The sequence below is a fragment of the Lissotriton vulgaris genome, chromosome 12 (genome assembly GCF_964263255.1).
Source record: "Lissotriton vulgaris chromosome 12, aLisVul1.2, whole genome shotgun sequence".
Classification (NCBI taxonomy): domain Eukaryota; kingdom Metazoa; phylum Chordata; class Amphibia; order Caudata; family Salamandridae; genus Lissotriton; species Lissotriton vulgaris.
In genome coordinates, this window is record NC_141700.1 from 545,384,867 (window position 1) to 545,402,426 (window position 17,560).

A 17,560-nucleotide genomic window follows, 5' to 3' on the forward strand; every position below is an offset into this window, starting at 1 on the left:
ATATCTTGGTAGAAGAATATTGAGGATAGACCATCGAGGGACATACACCGATCCAAAGATAATTGTATCGTGGGAAGTATAGATTTATCATTCAAAACTCCACATCTACATACCTTGAAAATATATGTACCCTGTAGGTATATGTGTGTGCGGTTAGGTATAGAAAATATAGACTTACATACTGTTATAATTGACTTGTGTATTTCCTTGCTCTGCTGTGTCTTCCCTGTTGCTCAGCTTGTATGAGTGTTAGAATGCCTGATGACCTCTTGGAATGTTTGGGTGCCTGGCTTGAGTGTAGAGTGTCAGTTGATGGCAGGGAGGCTGCTCCTGGTTGGGTTAATTTCAATCTACCTATCTTCTATGAACTTAACCTGGAACTAAGCTTTAATAAATCCAACCTATTTTATGCACCTGGCTCCAAGGACTTTCAATTTACCACATTTGGCGACGATTTAAAGAACCTACATCGTTGAGGAAACAGACTGTGTTTAAAGGAGCTAAGGAACTACTGCAACTAAGGAACTTACTATAAAATATTAGACCTACTGAAACCTTAAGGAAAATAAACGCCTTGGTCAACCCCACCAGTGTCCTCTCTCATCTGGACAGCCTGCAGCCCAGGGTGTTTGACCTTCTACTGCTGGTATTGGTGTAGCTACTGTGGAGATTGCTGCCATCCTGTTGCCTTTAAATGTTACTCCTGCCCTGCTGCCCTTACTACAGTTGTGAGTCACGCTACTGAGTTGAATTGGCAGCAGCTACTGGTACTTGGCAATTGGCACTAGCGACGTGTCTTGAAGGGAACTGGCACTCATGTGAAGCGTTATATTTAAAATAAGCAGAGGTTGGTAGGCAGCTTAGCGAGTTGTCAAAGCTAATCAACTTTTACAGCCTTCATCCTGAAAAGCCAACAGCCATTGGAGAGAACAGTCATTTTAATTGGGCAGCGTTCGGCAGGGTGCATCGTGACAGTCTAAGCATCTTGCAGTGAGCAATTTTTATTCAACTTGGGAGGAAATCGGATTTACGGAGAGCTGCATGCAGCGCAAGCCATTGGATCGGTGACTGTGTTTATTAGAATTTACTGGGAGCCTCGTGCAGCACAAAGCAGTATAACTGTAACTCTGCTTATTTAAATTTACTTGGAGCCGCTTTCAACACAAACTATGTGAACTGTGACTGTGTTCATGTAAATTCACTGTGAGTCGCATGCAGCACATACCATTAGAGGTAACGGTTATGAGTGCATTATTTTTTCATCGCCTGCCTCCTTACTGTTTGGTTTTGAAGTTTGTGCCATGTTTAAATCTCGTAGCATCCATAACGTCGGTTGCTGTTAAGCCGTGAGCCCAGTGAATAGCTTGAAGCTCACGCCCCAGTACTTGATCGTAGGGTGCTGTTGCCCTATGATGTGGAGGTTGTGGGAGCACCGTGCCCCAATTCAATGTTAAGAGGTTTCCGGACCTAAGTGTCTGGATCATAGGGACATGTGTTTTCTAATACATGGAGGTTGTGAGAGTTGAGTGCCCCATTTCTGGGTGTTTACCATATTTCCAAGTTTTGAGTGTTATTCCAATGAGTGGCATCAAGGTTTAATTTAATTTTCCCCAAGGGAGGGGGTGGGGCTAATCTCAATGTCTTTGGGAATACAATGTAAATTTTTTCTTTCAGAATGCATTGTGTATATTGATGTTTGTTTCCTTCCTTAACTTCTGCATTGTTGTTTCCCTAAGGAAGGGTGATATGTTATAATTGACTTGTGCCTTTCCTTGCTGTGCTGTGTTGTCCCTGTTACTCCGCTTGTATGTGTGCTAGAATGCCTGATGACCTCATGGAATGTTTGGGTGCCTGGCTTGAGTGTAGAGTGTCAGTTGATGGCAGGGAGGCTGCTCCTGGTGGGTTTAATTTCCATTTACCTATCTTCTTCGAATGAACTTAACCTGGAACTAAGCTTTAATAAATCCAACCTATTTTATACACCTGGCTCCAAGGACTTTCAATTTACCACACATACCTGTCGATATTTTTTGTTTACAGTTGTTTTGTCCTCAATATTCTGCCCCACTGATTTTGTTGGCTCGATATTCAGGGTACACACCACACAACTAGCTCCTTTTGAATTCTCACCACAACGTGCTCTGGATGATGCAGACTTGGTCAGTTGCCAGAACGTTCAAGAATCATGTATTTGGATTTTTTATCATTTGGAGCCATTTATCTTTTAAGCTTTTTCTTCTTGTCTTACATGTGCATTCCTAAAAAGACTCAAAAGGCATTGGAGAATGATCAGCTTCTAATTAGAAAGCAGAGGCATGCCAAGCCACTACTGACAGTTTACACACTATTTCATGGTGTTTTTTTTATTACAAATTTCAGAGCAAGTTAAAAATGTTATTGCAAATTATTTATTTATTTATGAAATTTGTAGAGCGCGAACGAATGCCTGAGGGTGTCTTGGCGCTAAAAACTCAATTCATGACTCTCCTGACGTTGGATCCCGGCGTGGTTACTGGTTAAACAGCCAGGTCTTTAAACTTTTCCAAAAAGAAAAAAGAATATGACTCATCCTAATTGACAGAGGAAGAGAGTTCCAGAGTCTAGTTGTGGTAACTGTGAACCGTCTGTCTCCCCAGGAAACTGTTTTAGTGTGAGGAAATGTTAATTGGTGCAAGGTAACTGATCTCAGGTGTCTTGAGGGACAATATGGTGTTATCTGATTCCTGAGAAACTGCGGACCTAAATTATGTAGTGCTTTAAATACAAGGCAAACATGTAGATTCATCATCGGCATGTTTTGCGAGTCTGTAATAGCGATTATTAAGGAATCGATTTTGATTTTGCGATTTCAAGGGTCCAGGGGTGTCCAAAGGACACCCGGTTGCACCCCTGAAATGATATGGGATGCTGGTGTTACGCACACACATCTCCCAAGGACATGTGTGTGTGTAACATACAACTTAAAAAAATGCACTTAAGTGCATTTTTCTAAGTTTTCGCTATTTACCACGAGGTTTGACTTCACGGTAAATAGCGTGCCCGGATTGCGAAATCGCAATTTTAAAATGGTTCATGCATTGCATATAAGGAATCGCAAATTGTGATTCCTTATATGCTATCGCAATTTGAGAATTCGCAATTATTTGCAAATTCTTATATTGCGAGAGCATGAACCATTGATGAATCCCAAATGCAATTTTTGCGGGCGCAAATGGCCGATTTTTGCGATTTGCACCGTTTGCGCTCGCAAAAATGCTTGATGAATCTACCTGATAGTGTCTTGAATTTTATTAGATTTTTGATTGTTAACCAGTGAAGATTCCGAAGGGTTTGGGCAATTGGATTGAATTTAGGGGTCCTGGATAGATGTCTTGCCGCAGCGTTCTGTACTGATTGCATTTTTTAAACAACCCGGGTTTGTGCATTGGCAAACAAGCCATTGCAGTAATCGAGTGAGGAAAGTACGAGTGTACTTACCAGGGTTTTACCTGCGCTGTCGGGTAGAAACTGAGTGATTTTTTTAATGAGTTTTAGCTTATGAAAAGCTGTTGCCGCTATTTGGTTAGCGTGAGTTAAGTTAAGATTTTCATCAAATACCACTCCTTAATTCCTAACCCTTGAGACGAGGTTGGGCAAAGTTCCGAAGGCTGAAGGCCACCAGGCAGGAGACCAGCACGGGGAGAGTTTCCCGAAGATGACAACCTCGGTCTTTTGCGAGTTAAGTTTAAGGCAATGATGAGCATGTGGTATTTCTTTTCCACCTGCACACATTGCTGTATCCTAGGAATACCAGTGCAAACCTCTGCAGGCAACCAGTCTCCACAAACTTCAGCTACTGGATTTCATGTTCCCAAGGCCTTCTTAGTAAGTTCCTTTTTAGGTCTCGCCACGAGGCTATGCTTTCAAGGAGACAGGAGATGGGCACGCGCAGCATGCCGGAATCGGATCAGGTCGCATGCGTGAACACGCTCTCCGATTCCGGCATGCTGTTCACAGTCACAATAGATCAGGACGCGCGCACACACACACGCACACACACACACGCGCGTGTGCACACACACACACACGCAGACACGCGCGCACACCCAGACACACGCGCACACACACAGACACACACACGCACACACACACACACACACGCGCACACATCCCCTCCCCCACCACACTCACCGGGCTCTTTCCGCGTGTCCCTCTATCTCTCGGCAGCAGGTCAGTCTCGGCAGCAGGTGGGGCTCCCCACGAGCACGGGAGCCCCGCTAGCTCACACGCTCACTTCCGGCTGGCTTCACGGGCACAGGAGCGCGGGGTAGGCTCCCGTCTGCTTCCTGTCTTTTTGCGGCCCTGCCCCCGTCCCGACACAGGTTGCCTGGCTTCCTGTCCAAGCCGGCTGCGGCGGTGAGTTTCTCAATACCTGACTTGTTTCTTCTGTATCTACCTACGTCTGCTTGTTTCTTTTTGGCCCTCACTCTCTTTCTAAAATCTTTCTCAGACTCCCCTCTTCCTTATTTTCTTCTTTCCAATAGCTGACCTAATTCCTCTCTTACTCTTACCCTGTCTTTCTCACCTTGACTTCGTTCTCTCTTTCTTTAATACTTTACTTGTTAATTAGGTTACAAAATGTGCTTCAGTGCCACAACCTTGTGCCTTGTTTTAATTCTTAGCCACCTCCCAATCGTGTGAGCTGATGTCCTGAAGCCAGAAAGACCCTCCACCACCCTGCCTTTTTCACAAGTCTTTAGGCATCTTCACATTAACAAAGCCTGCAAATCATTCCCTAGGTGCAGTGTTATATCTGTAAACATCCATGTACATTTGTAATGGATGGTGAGCTCTAAGTTTGTGGATATATACAGAACTGGTAGATTAAGTGTGCTAAAATGTAAACTTGCGCGTTGAGTCAGCCCTGCACCCGTCTCTACAAAAAGACCCATTAATCCATCCAAATGAATTACTTATGTTTTTGGTCTGTATAGATTACGTATCATCCATATTGTATATCCTATGAAAATCTACTTCAACATTTAAATCTGTGTGTATTGGGTATATATGGGATAGAATGAAAGTGGCATGTATGTATGTTGTGCGCCTGTGAAAGTTTCCATGATAATTGTTTGTTTAATTGTCTCTTTATGTAATTAATTGTTTTTTTATAATATACTGAATAACCAGAAAATTGTCTCAATAAATATTTTGTATTTTTCCTTATAAAAAAAAAGTTAATCTGGTTTGAGTGTCACTATTGTGTTTCCCTGAACCATGTTATAGGGATTTGTTTAAGTTGAAGTAGCCCTAGAATGCTTACATTAGTGTATTTATCCTGTCTAGGTGTACTTCTCACTAGTTTCTCAGGGGTCCCCTCTTTTTTGCAATAACTAAAATGTAAATTTTACATTTGTACATAATTTGTAAGCAGCAGGGAAAAAAGATGGAGTGCCTTAAGTGCCATACTTGCATTTCTCTTGACTCATTTAGAAGTGGGGGGATCATGGGCCTTCAATTAGCTGAGCCTCTGCCGGCTGGTTACCAGGTCATGGTGGCAACTGCGCTGCCCTATTCAGAGTGTCGTGACAATCACTAGATTTCTTTACCGAGGACCACAAAGCGAAGCCTGGCGGTCTCGGGCAGGGAAATCAAACAATGGCTGCCAGCAATTGATTATTAACAGAACAGGTTGTTTGTTTCTTTCTACTGTCTGAACACTACATTGCTCAGAATGTGCTTTTGAGTTTGATGCTTTGCATTTCCTTTGGTTTAGGAAAACATTCAGAAACAGTTCACTCAACTGACACAAGCCTTTGAGATTGAGGAAACGCTGTTGTATCAGCAGGGCCAAAAGAAGGTCTATGTTGTCTGCAAAGACAATCTAAAAGATGATTGGTGTAAGCAATGGGTAAGTAGAAGCTGTCATCTGGATCTCATGCATTCTTTCTTATTACAGAAGTATTGCATCCACTTTTAAATTAAGTCTATGTAAGAAGATAGTGGGTTAAGAATTACAAATGTATACTATCTTGACGATGCAGTGGAATGCGATGTAGTCCATGAAATATTTTTGTCAGACAATATTATTGTTCTTAATATAGTGGCATACCTCCAACTGCATCTTTGGATGATTGATACAAGACACATCTCTTTAGTTTATACTGACTGTAACCTATGCCCCGTCTGGGTAATAGTGGCACAAAGCCCACTCGGGGCTCGATTACGAGTGGACCTCCAGACACGCAAGGCCATGGGCTGCATGCAAGGGGGCAAAACATGTGCTCCCCTGTGTGCATGCACACCATTTCCCGAGTGGCACGGACTTTACTGTCTATGTTGTGCAAGAACTGTTTTTGGCATTCCTATTATGGTGCCCATTTTCTGAGGCATCGGGAACATAGAAAAAAAACAGCCAAGCACGAGAAACACTTGTAATCTGGCCGACTGCCTGAACACGGGTTTGGTGGTGCGGTGGTGGGACGCACCTGGCGCCACACCACCAAATTCGTAATCAGGCCCTAAGAATGTACACATTTATTCTTGTAAAGAGTTCTCCTGTTTACATTGTTTCTTAGTTGAAGCTTAATGTATTGTTGAAATTTATAACAGTTACATGAAGCAATTTTAGGTCAAACAATGGACTTTACATTGAAATTCCAAACATACAGTTTTACTGCATAACTATTTTACACTTAAAATGGTTTACCTTCAAGATGATGCAGTGTACCTTAAATGAGAACCGATAAATTATATATTTTTATACTCCATTGGAAAATGTCATTGGTAAAATATGACAAAGAGAATTAAGAAGTACTTAACAGTGGTAACAAATGTATTAGTTCGTTCATAGAGGTGCACAAACAATGCCTACTTGTTATTCAAATGGCCCCATATAGGCATGGGCAAATTTTGCGAATCTGGCGTTCGCGAATTTGCGTATTTGCGAACTCGCAATCCGAAAATTTGCGTATTTTTTGTTTTTATAGTGTTCGCAAGGGTTTCTGCCAGTTCACGAGGATTTTGTACCAGTTCGCAATTGCGAACTTACTTGTCGGCACGCAAGGGTCGCGACTATGTTGTTTCTACGTCTGGTTCATCATCACAGGTTCACAGCACCCTCTGTTTCAACACTGCCACCCTCTGTTTCACCCATGCCACCCACTGGAACATCAATGCCACCCTCTGGTTCATCATCATCACTGTAGATAATGGGGGTAAAAAGCAAGCACACCTGCCCTGCTTCAACTGACATGAATTAATTTGGGGATGATTTATTAGTGTGTCACTGTTTTAAAATTCCAGTCTGGCACCTGCTTCCTTATCTGTAATTTGCTTTCTGTTGCAGTGCAATTTTTTTTTCCAGGACCTTTGTGGCCTACTTGTAGCTATTCGATGATCCGGCTGTGAGGGTCAGAGCAGGGTCATACATATGTTGCAACTAGCAACTGAACTTTGGACGGGCCCCAGTCAGGAAGCACTACAGGAAATGGTTACTAATGATGAATTTGAACTTTTGCACCTGCTGAGTGCTTTCAGTTTAGCAAAACTCGTTTTTCTGCAGAACAGCAAATGTAATGCCCCAAACAAACTTACTTGTGAAAGTTGATTTCTAATCCAAAAGTGATCCAAAGAAAGTCAAAAGGCTTCAAATCCAAAAAAGGGCAGGCAAATGTCAACCTGAGGAGTTATTCTGATAAAAATCATCATTTTCAGAAGGTCTATGCTGCTTGCTAGTGGATTTCTTGTGCAGAATTGCAAATTTTGTAATTTCGCGAGTGCGAGATTGTTGCTGCCCGCCGCAGCTACATGTTCGCAATTGCGAACTTACGCCGCACGCCGCAAAATTGTATCACCAAGAAAAAAAAATCCGCTGCGTGCGAATTTGCGGATTTTCGGTAAATTCGCGAGCGTTTGCGGATCGCGAATTTACCGAAAATCCGCAAAATCTGCGAGCGGAACGGATTTTCCGCCCATGCTTAGTCCCATACTCTGTGCATCTTGTCCTATTATGCTTTTTATTTCGCTGCCGCGTCTCAGTTGCATTCTTCAAATTATTTCATAATCTGTCCTTTCTATATGGAGTTTTTTTCAATAAGCTCTCCTAACAAATGTCGCTTGTTATATTCAACGTTGATGAATTGAGGTGACTTCTAACACAGGGAGTTCAAATCTCCTGCTCAGGTGTGATAGTGCCCAAGGGCAGCTGTTCCATTAGGGTAAAGGAGTGCCACCCCTGCCACCAGCAGAAAATAAAATGATAATAAAATGGGTTTAAAACCAGTTTTATTATCGTTTTATTTGAATCCCCTGGACCCGGCCCCAAGACTCTGATGAGTCTTGTGGGTGGGTCCAGGGGATGTCACTGCTGGTGGGGAAGTGGTGGGCACTCCATTCACTGCGCATGAGGTGTTTGGCCAGCCATCTCAGGCCGGCCAAATCCTTCATGCGTAGTGAAGCTCTCTCCAGTCCCAGCTGTATTTAGGGGGTTGGAGAGAGCAGGCACAGGCTCCTAGTCTGCCTGCGAGCGCACGTTGCCAGTGCAACAGCCAATCCTGCTCTCATGTGAGAGCAGCCCTGATTGCCTGCAGGGCAGGCTGGGAGCCTGTGCCCAGGACCAGAAGAATGAAACGATTTGTGGGAGACGGCCGCGGCTTCTAGGTAAGTTAATTTAGGTTTGTTTTTTTTGGACCTCCCATTCAGTAATGCTGAGACCAACATTAATTCTCTGGTTACCAGCTAGCGGACACCATTCTGCCAGTAGGACTTCCAAGATATGTGTTGTATCCTGCTCTCCTCACTATGAAAACACTGAGAGAGCATTGTACTGTTTTAAGAATGGATAAGGCTCAGTGTGTTCTGAGTGGGAGCAGTTGGCTTGTTAGCCTTCTCCTGTTAGGTTGGATCTGAATAAATTGTTTCACTTGCCTTTCGGAAGTCGTCTTCACATTTAAATCGTATATTTCTTCAGTCTTCTACCTTTCTTTTTCCTGCTTGTTTATTTGAGGTATTACTGGACCTGCCTTTTCAGACCTATTTAGAATTTAATTCTTATGTATGGTTAAATTGTAATGAATTTATTATTTATGTTAGAATCTCCACAGCCGGTTTGTTTTCTTTATGGATTATAGCAAAAGGGCTGGGGAGGGGGGAAGGGGACGCTGTAATGAACTACTCTGATTTTGTGTTCTATTATATTGCATTTTGAAAAAGAAAAAGAAAAAAAAAGGAAGTCCTCTTCACTGGTGAAGAGCGGTGAACAGGAGGAGAGGGCCGCTATGGTGCCTTTTTAGGTCGAAGCCTCAATTGCAGGGCATGGCCCTGCTGGGGGCAAAGACTTATTGTGAACAGGAGAATTTCAGTACTGCGTAAAACCACGCCCCCTTTTTCCATTGGCAGGCCTCTCGAAACAGAGGCCTGCCATTGGAAAAAGCTCCTGTTTAGCAGATTTGTCTGCTCTGGATCCCACCTCTCGAGGACTCCATGACCTGCCTTACGGTAGCACGACAATATTTTCAGAAATATTGCCTTGGCAACCATGAGGCAGGTCAGGGAGTCCTGGAAGGGTGGTAATCAGTATCCTGTTTCCTCTGCGGTGGAGCAGGTAGGGGAGAGGCGGTGCTTGTCATTGGAATGTTCTGTTCTCGGTCCGGACTGTCAGCTGTTAGTTGGGAATGAGCCGGTTGGAGGTTGTGCAGAGTTGCGAATAAAGAAGACCTTCAAACGATTTAATATTTGTTTTCATTACAACACATCCGGATCGACACAAATACAGTGGCGGTATTCAAATTCAGCACTGTTTGCAGCCCGTTGCGCCTAACACTTTACAGAAACGGAAAATAAGTGAACGCTGTAAATACTTCTACTACTGATTACTGAACACAATATAGAGACACTATGGCCCTCTCTCCCTTCAGCTCTACGCACACGCGCCACGTCACGCGCCTCCCGGCGCCGGGGGCTGAGGCAGCGCAGCCTCCATTGGCTTCCAGCGGAGCGGGTTCGGAGTTCGTGACAAGATGGCAGCCGCTAGCGTCGCCGATCCAAGCCGCCGCTGATTGACGGATACCGCAGGACGTACACAGACCACGGACGTTTCCCCTTCGAGCTCCTTCTCTTCTTCCCCCACCTCCCTGTAGATGCTGCGCGACACAGAGCCGCCCGGCAAACGCATACGTCCGGGAAGGAAGAGGAAGGTAAAAGATCTGGGGTCGAGGGCTGGCAAACGGGACCTGCTCCCTGTGTAGGCACCAAATGACAAAAAAAAAACGGGCAGCCCGAACCCCTGCGAGTGGGACAGAGTCACCTCTAAACAGTCCTCTTCTATAACTATGTTTCAGTTCTTAGCATGTGTGACCTATCTATATCCGCAGTGTCATTTTGTGTGGCACTTGCTTGCGTCATACGTGACTATAAGAGTAGTAGCGCTTAATACCAAGGCGTTGACCCAAAAACCTCCGAAATGTCAAGTCCTGTTTAGTTTGCGGATTCACTTTCTTGCGTTTCTATGTTGAATGTGAAAGTAGCTAAAAATTATAGTACAGTCTATGAACTTTTGTACTAGCAGCTGACAAGGGCCAAGTTGAAGTTTTCGAGTCAGGCCGTATAGTACTTTCTCCTTTGTGCGTCAGACCTTTGACTGTGAAATAACATCCGTTTTACCTAAAGCACTTCCTGCTATGTTTTTTACAGCATGTAAAACACCGGGAATTCAGCTTGCTCCATGTCGGGTGTGGATTACTACACACCCCTTCTTCCACTTTATTCTGACGCAAATAATTTGACGTTTCTCATGAGAAAATCATAACCGAGTGCATAACCCAAAATTGGAATCTTCCAGAACTTATTAATATACGTAACCTCGTTATTGAATAACTGGAGTTAACTGTTTGTAGCGAAGGACCAGCTTTTGAATATGTTGTAATCAGTGTTTAAGGGATCTCAGGAAAATTACGGTAGATATTTTTTGTATTGTATGTTCGTCGCCAAAGACTTGTTAATCACGTTATTTTAGATTTTAATAGTTTAGCTACCTTATTGATTTACTAAAATGAAACATGCCATTTTAAACATGCTGATGAACCTTCTCCTATTTTGTCGTCAAAATATTGACCCATTTAGCAGCAAAAATCTCGAGGAAACATACCACAGTGCTGAATGGAAAATAAACATCTTGTGATTTATCAAAGTTTTTCATTTAAAAATGTGGTATACGCTATGGGAGAATTTTCACTGTCAAAGAAACGGACACAAAATGTTTTCTATAAAGTATTTTAAAACATTCAGAAACGATTGCAAGAAACAACTTTTTTAGAGACCAAGTATTTAAGTGGTGTTGAAGTTGCTAATATATGTAGCTTTGATTTGTGTGGCTTTCCCGTTTTATAGACTTGAAAAAAAAAAAAAACTGAAAATGTCTGAAAGGGCAGATCTGGAAAGTTTCTCAGCGGTGGAAATATGCTGCTTTGGGCAAAAGTGTCACGTCCACTGTTAGACCTGGCATCATTGGCGGGAGTCTCCCTTCCATTTTGGCGGATTGCCTCCTCTATTTTGATATGTCAGTTAAAAAAACAACTTTATTTGGTTTATCATAACCATGAAGCATGAAGTAAAAAACAATATAAATAGCACCACATAAAAACGTCATATTTCAGTAAAAGCATCTAAAACATTCCCAAATCTAAAAAGATCCCAAAGCGGATTCCCACATGCATTTACTCCTTATCTGATTTCGATAATAGGGTGTCCACTTTAATCATAAATTTGACACCACGACAAATTAGAATATTGTACATGCTTTTCATCCAGCTTATTACCGCCTGCCTGCAGGTGCGAATTTGTAAGTCCTTAAAGTGTGCCAGTAACAGCTTCCTTCGTTCCATTTTTAAATGAACACAAAAACACATTAAATTACATTGATTCCTTACAGTAGCCACACAGCCGGCAATTTTTTGATAGTTCTTTTCTTTTCCAGGTAGGGACTAAGTCCTTTGTATTGTGGTCACCCAGTCTATATTCAGTAAACTTTTTTTTTTAAAATAGCCGAAAGTGCGCCATTAAATAGGGTTGTGGTTTTAATGAGGTTTACGAATTTATTACTGCCCATGCATGGCGTCGTTTGGACAGTCTTTTTATATCTTCCAGGAATGACAGTTTTTTAGCCTTGGTGTTACATGCTTTATTGAATGTAGCTCTCTCCGTCTTTTGTTTCCAGACTTCTTCCATGTCTAGTACCTCCAGAGCAGTTCGCAGGAAATCGCCCCATGTGTTTGTTATTCTTTTAATATATTGACTTTGTATTTCCATCCAACATAAGTAGTTCAACGACCCAGGGTCAGAAGCTCTAAGTTTCCAGCATAGTTTAACAAATGTTGACTCTTTTTGGTATTCCTGGTTCTGGAGGCCAAATTGTAGGCGCACCTGTGCTGGTGATGCTCCCTTTGGGAGATTAAAAACTGCTTTAAATGTTTTTGTCTGCAGGTCATTTAAAATAATAATTTTTGGGCCATGCCAGATTTCCAGGCCGTAGGACAAATTCGGAAGCAATTGAGCTGCCATTACTTTCAGAAGGTGTCCATGTGAAGGGCATTATAATTTCTTGCGGAGTTGTTTATAGGCAAAAATCAATGACAGGGTTTTCGCTTTTATGTCCATTTTTTGCTCCATAAAAGACATTCCTTGGCCCAATTTGATGCCTAGATATTTGTATGTTCTTGTTTCCTCGATTCGCGCCTCCTTGGCATACCATTTATATTTTGACCCTACTTTAGGTCCTGCTAGGCGGACCACCTTGGTTTATTTCTTATTTATTTCCAAGCCTACAAGATCCAAGTATTCAATCAATTTATTTATGGTTCTTTGCAGTCCTATTGGCGTTTGACTCATAACCACGATACTGAATTGGCTCATTTGCTATGTTGGGTGGGTGTCCGTTGGTCGATTGCAGATAGTTGTTTAAATCTGCTAAATATAGATTAAATAGACATGGTGATAAAACACAGCCTTGTTTTAAGCCGTTGTCTATTTTTATCTTTGCCAATTGTCTACTTCAATCTCCTAGCTTCACCCTTGCCCATGTTTCGCTTTATAGTGCCATTATTGTGTTTTAACACATCCTGCGGTAATCCCCATTCTTTTAGTTTCCGCCAAAGTCGATCTCATGGCACTCTGTCAAACGCCGATTTCAAATCGATGTAGCATGCGAGTAGACTTGTTTTTAGGTCTCGCGACCTATCAATGCGCCTGCGCATTGAGCGGAGCGAGAATCCAAGTGCTCAAAATAATCGTGAAACCAAGGGTTTTGTTCGTGCGGTTTTCTTTGAGTTCACGTGAATCACGTGACCAAACAAGCACGCGCATCAGCCTCCCTCCCTCCCTCCTAATTGCATTTTTTTCACGGCCGCCACCACATCAAAGGGCTTCTCCCTTTGATGTGGTGGCGGCTTCTCCTCCCCTAATTATTCATGGCTGGTTTCTCTTTCAGCGCCTCCACTCTTTCCCAGGCCTGTAAAATGACCGGATTCCCCACCCTGTGCTGTTCAACTTGCATTGCGTGAACGTCAGTCTATGATTCAGTCTTTGCTGTGTTAACCATCATTTGTGCAGTACACATTTATTTTCCTGTGTGTTACCCTTTGTTCACGATCTCCGTCCAAAAAGCACATTGCAATACAAACAATGGTGTCCGCCGCATATTTTTTTTCACAGCAGCCGCTGGCCGCATGCCACTCCTAACATGGGCGCATAAAAACAATGGCGACCGCAGCTTTATCACAGTGCTACGCCTTCAAACCTTGGCATTTACTTCCTGCTGATTTCAAGATTGCGTCCTGTTTGATCACGATATTACGCCTTCAAACCTCGTACTGTCCAGAGCAAGTGATTTTAAGTGCGCACTTGTATGACTGACTGAGGATTTTATGCGGCACATTGAATGGAGGAAATTTATTCTTAAAACTTCATTCTGGTTTTGAAGCACAGTGGTTCCGGTTTCTTTTCAACCGCATTATGGTGTTTTCTTTTCTGATTATGCCATTTTGAAGAAGGTGTTTTCCTAATTTTGCACACGTAAGGAGGTATATTCATGACAGTTGGTCAACCATATCTCTGGAATCGTATATAACACCGTGCACATTATTTCAGTGTTGTCATCGACTATACTTAATTTCCAAATATTTTCATCGTGTGTGGAAGCTTTTCTTCATTGCCACCGATACTTTAAAAAACTTCTACAAGCTGTTGTGTGCAGTTATTCAGTGCGATGGTTATATTAATAAAACTTCATTCAACCATCTGCTTTTAGCCAAGCGCGAATTTTCATTTTCAATTAATAAACTATTTCAGATATATTATTGCAGTTTCGTGCAACTTATCCTGCAACTACGATTCTTTCAGCAAGTACTCACTCTTACTCCCCCAGTTCCCAGCAAGTTTACTTCTACATTTCTGCACAATCCTTATTGTGGGCTTGGAACAATTCATGTTGCGCTAACTTTCAGTATTCTTTATTGTGTTGCGCCCCTTCCCCCCACGCATTCCCAGCCCTTTGATGCTTCCGCCGCACTCCAATTGCTCCCCTCTCCCGTGGCGTTTGTAATCCTGCCCCCTGCGATGCCCACTCACCCTCACACTGTGCTCGCATCTATTTCTTCTTTTCATGTGCTTGTTTTTTTTCTGTGCCTGCATCTATATCCATGACATACCTCCCCTTGTGTGGCCGCAGCACCCTCATGCACCCCGTGCCCTTCACTTCTGAGTCATCCCAAAAGGTGGTGCCTTGCATTGCCTCTGTACTACCCCATTGCCTCACAGGACTCATGTGCTCCCTCCTCAATTCTGGCAATATATTGCCTGCTGCTGGATTTATAACAGCGGGCGGTGCACCATGCACAGCCCGCAGTTAAATCTGCATCAGTTCTCCCAGCGACCATCTACATCTCTCCCCCCTGCCCCCTTTCGTGCCTTGCCGGGCATGCACTACCCTCCCACAGACTCCGGCATCCTTTGCTGCCTTGAGTGCCGCTATGTCTGCAATGCTGATTGTGGGCGGCTCCTCTGATGCTGCCCACTTCCCAGACATCCGACTCCCCTTGGCTCCGGTGATGGGCAGACTGCATGAAGGGGCCGCTGCACCCAATTACTGTGTGCCTCAGGCTGCAGTCTTTACTGCTGTGACTGTCCAGGCGCCCAGATCTCCTTTAGCCGCGATGAAACCCCCATGCCCTCTACTCACCCTTGGGTCGCTGAGGTAGCTGGGGTGTGCTCGGGCCCACCTCAGACACTGATGTTCCTCCTCTCTCTGCACCTTGAGAAGCTGCTCTTCTGAACACTGTTTGGTCCCTCACACTTAGCCTCACAGGAGCTGGTGCCTGTCACATGCACTGGGGCTAACATACCACCACTGCAGCAGCCAAATGCGCTGATGCTTGATGGGCTGCGGACACCACTGCCTCACATATGAGTTCAACCCGTCTGTGCTCCTTAAGGAGATTCATCGCCTCTGCTACCCTGCTGTCAGCCACCAACATTGTTTTCAACAATGCTGAAAGGATACTGTAATGAAGCGTTCCAACACCACATCTTTATAAACACAAGCTCTGAAAAAACACCTTAACTCTCCCTGTCACCAACCACCAGGTCACCTGAACCTAAACTGGTGGCAGGGAGCCCAACTGAACCCCTTATATTACTTGGGCTATATTGGGCTGCACATGTAGCCCAAATCAAAATGGCAGTTCTTGGACTGCACCACCCTCCCAATTTTCCCCTTGTGGTTGGCTGCCCCCCAAATGCCCCTTGTGAGCTGTGCTCTGAATCATGTTCCATGGTGTGCTTGTGTCTGCAAGGGAGAGAAGAACATCTATGCCTAACGTCACCTAGAGCCTGTCGTCCAATGGAGGACTTTCATTCACTAAGGGCAGTCTTTTGTGTACATTATCCAAATAAGGTGGTGTTGAGTACCTCTTATCAGCGTTGGTTGGTAAGCATGGGTCAATAGATGTTTAGCCTCTGACTTGTGAATGGAGACTTTGCTCAGGGACACCTTCAATATCTGTGCCTCTTGTTGAAGATGCGCAGTCCAGTTATAAAGGTCTCAAGTTGATGGGCTGCAGTGCAAGCCGCTGATGCAGTGGCACACGTTCAGCCCTGGCCAGCAGGGGCTTAACATTTGTTGTGTCATTTTTACAGTTTTATGTGTGGTGTTCGGCTGTCAATATTCAACAGACTACGGTGACACTTTCAGGGGCGCAATGCTGACAGTGGGGTGAATGGGGGGGATCACATTCAAATGTTAAATGGCGATTCGGTGGGTTTTACTATTGCCTGTGCCTCTCCCGGCTCCGGGGTGTTCTTTCCACCACCCAGAGGTGGTAGAGACACGTTTGTGACTCGTGAGATTCCTTCCTCCCACACAGTTATTATCTTTAGCTCCCATATAACAGACACTTAGACGCACCACTTGAATTCCTAGAAATAAAAATTCAACCTAAGGTATGCATTGCCAAAAAATGGTTCTTGTTTGTTGGGATGGCCCAACAAAGGGATTTATTAATTTGCGTTGATCCAAACCATCTGGACCAAGTATTGGGAGTAAAGGTGGAGGTAAATACCTTGAGGGGTGAAAGCAGGTAAGAGATGATTACTGCATGTTAGACCAGTCATCCTTAGGGTAGTCTTCCCCCAACTTTTTCCCTTTTGCCTCTCTCTTTTTGATGTATCTTTTTGTTGACGTAGGACTCTGAGCACTTTACCACTGCTAACAAGTGCTAAAGTGCATGTGCTCCTCCCCTAAAACATGGTGACATTGGTGTATACCCGATTGGCATAGTTAGTTTACTTATAAGTCCCTTGTAAAGTAGTATACCATATACCCAAGGACTGTAATCTAAATGCTACTAGTGGGCCTGCAGCACTGGTTGTGCCATCCACACAAGTAGCCTTTCAAACCTGTCTTAGGCCTCTGCCATAGCAGGGCCTGGGTGTGCAGTTTACTAACACTTAGACTTGGGAATTAAAACCATTTGCCAAGCCTCAAACTCTCCTTTTATTACACATGAATCACCCGTAAGGTAGGCTATAAGTGAACCTAAAGGCAGGGTGTGGTGTAACTAAAAGGCAGGACATGTACTCTTAAGTTTTATATGTTCTGGCAGTGACAAACAGCTAAATTCGTTTTCACTGCTGTGAGACCTACTCCTTCTATAGGCCAGCATTGGTAATTTCCTTATATACTTTTATGTGGTAATTCTTGATCAGAAAGGATCCGTTTTATTATGTTTGGTATGGTTAGAATAGTAATGATAACTCCTCTTTAATGGTAAAGTTGGATTTAACACTACTAATTTAGAATTGCACTTTTAGAAAGTGGACATTTCTCTGCTCTTTAGTTTGCTCTGTGTACCTGCAGCTTGTCTCCAATACACGCCTTGCCTGGGAGACAGCTACACTTTGTGCATACTCTCTAGACAGCCACAGCATGGGAAGGCCTGGGTGTGACAGGGGATACATCTGCATACCAATAGTCTTCCTGGGCTGGGAGAGTTGGTTCACACTTACATCTGAATAGGTTATGTCCGCCCTC

The 17,560-nt window shown here is 43.6% G+C and overlaps 1 protein-coding gene across 1 annotated transcript in view; it reads left to right on the forward strand.

The window, feature by feature from the left end:
• The window catches only part of LOC147677700 (uncharacterized), a 213,983-nt gene that overhangs the window by 125,288 nt on the left and 71,135 nt on the right, over positions 1 to 17,560 (forward strand). The window contains exon 6 of the mRNA XM_086945344.1: positions 5,756 to 5,890. Within this exon, the coding sequence (XP_086801470.1) occupies positions 5,756 to 5,890 (135 nt within the window). The remainder of the gene's footprint in view (positions 1 to 5,755; positions 5,891 to 17,560) is intronic.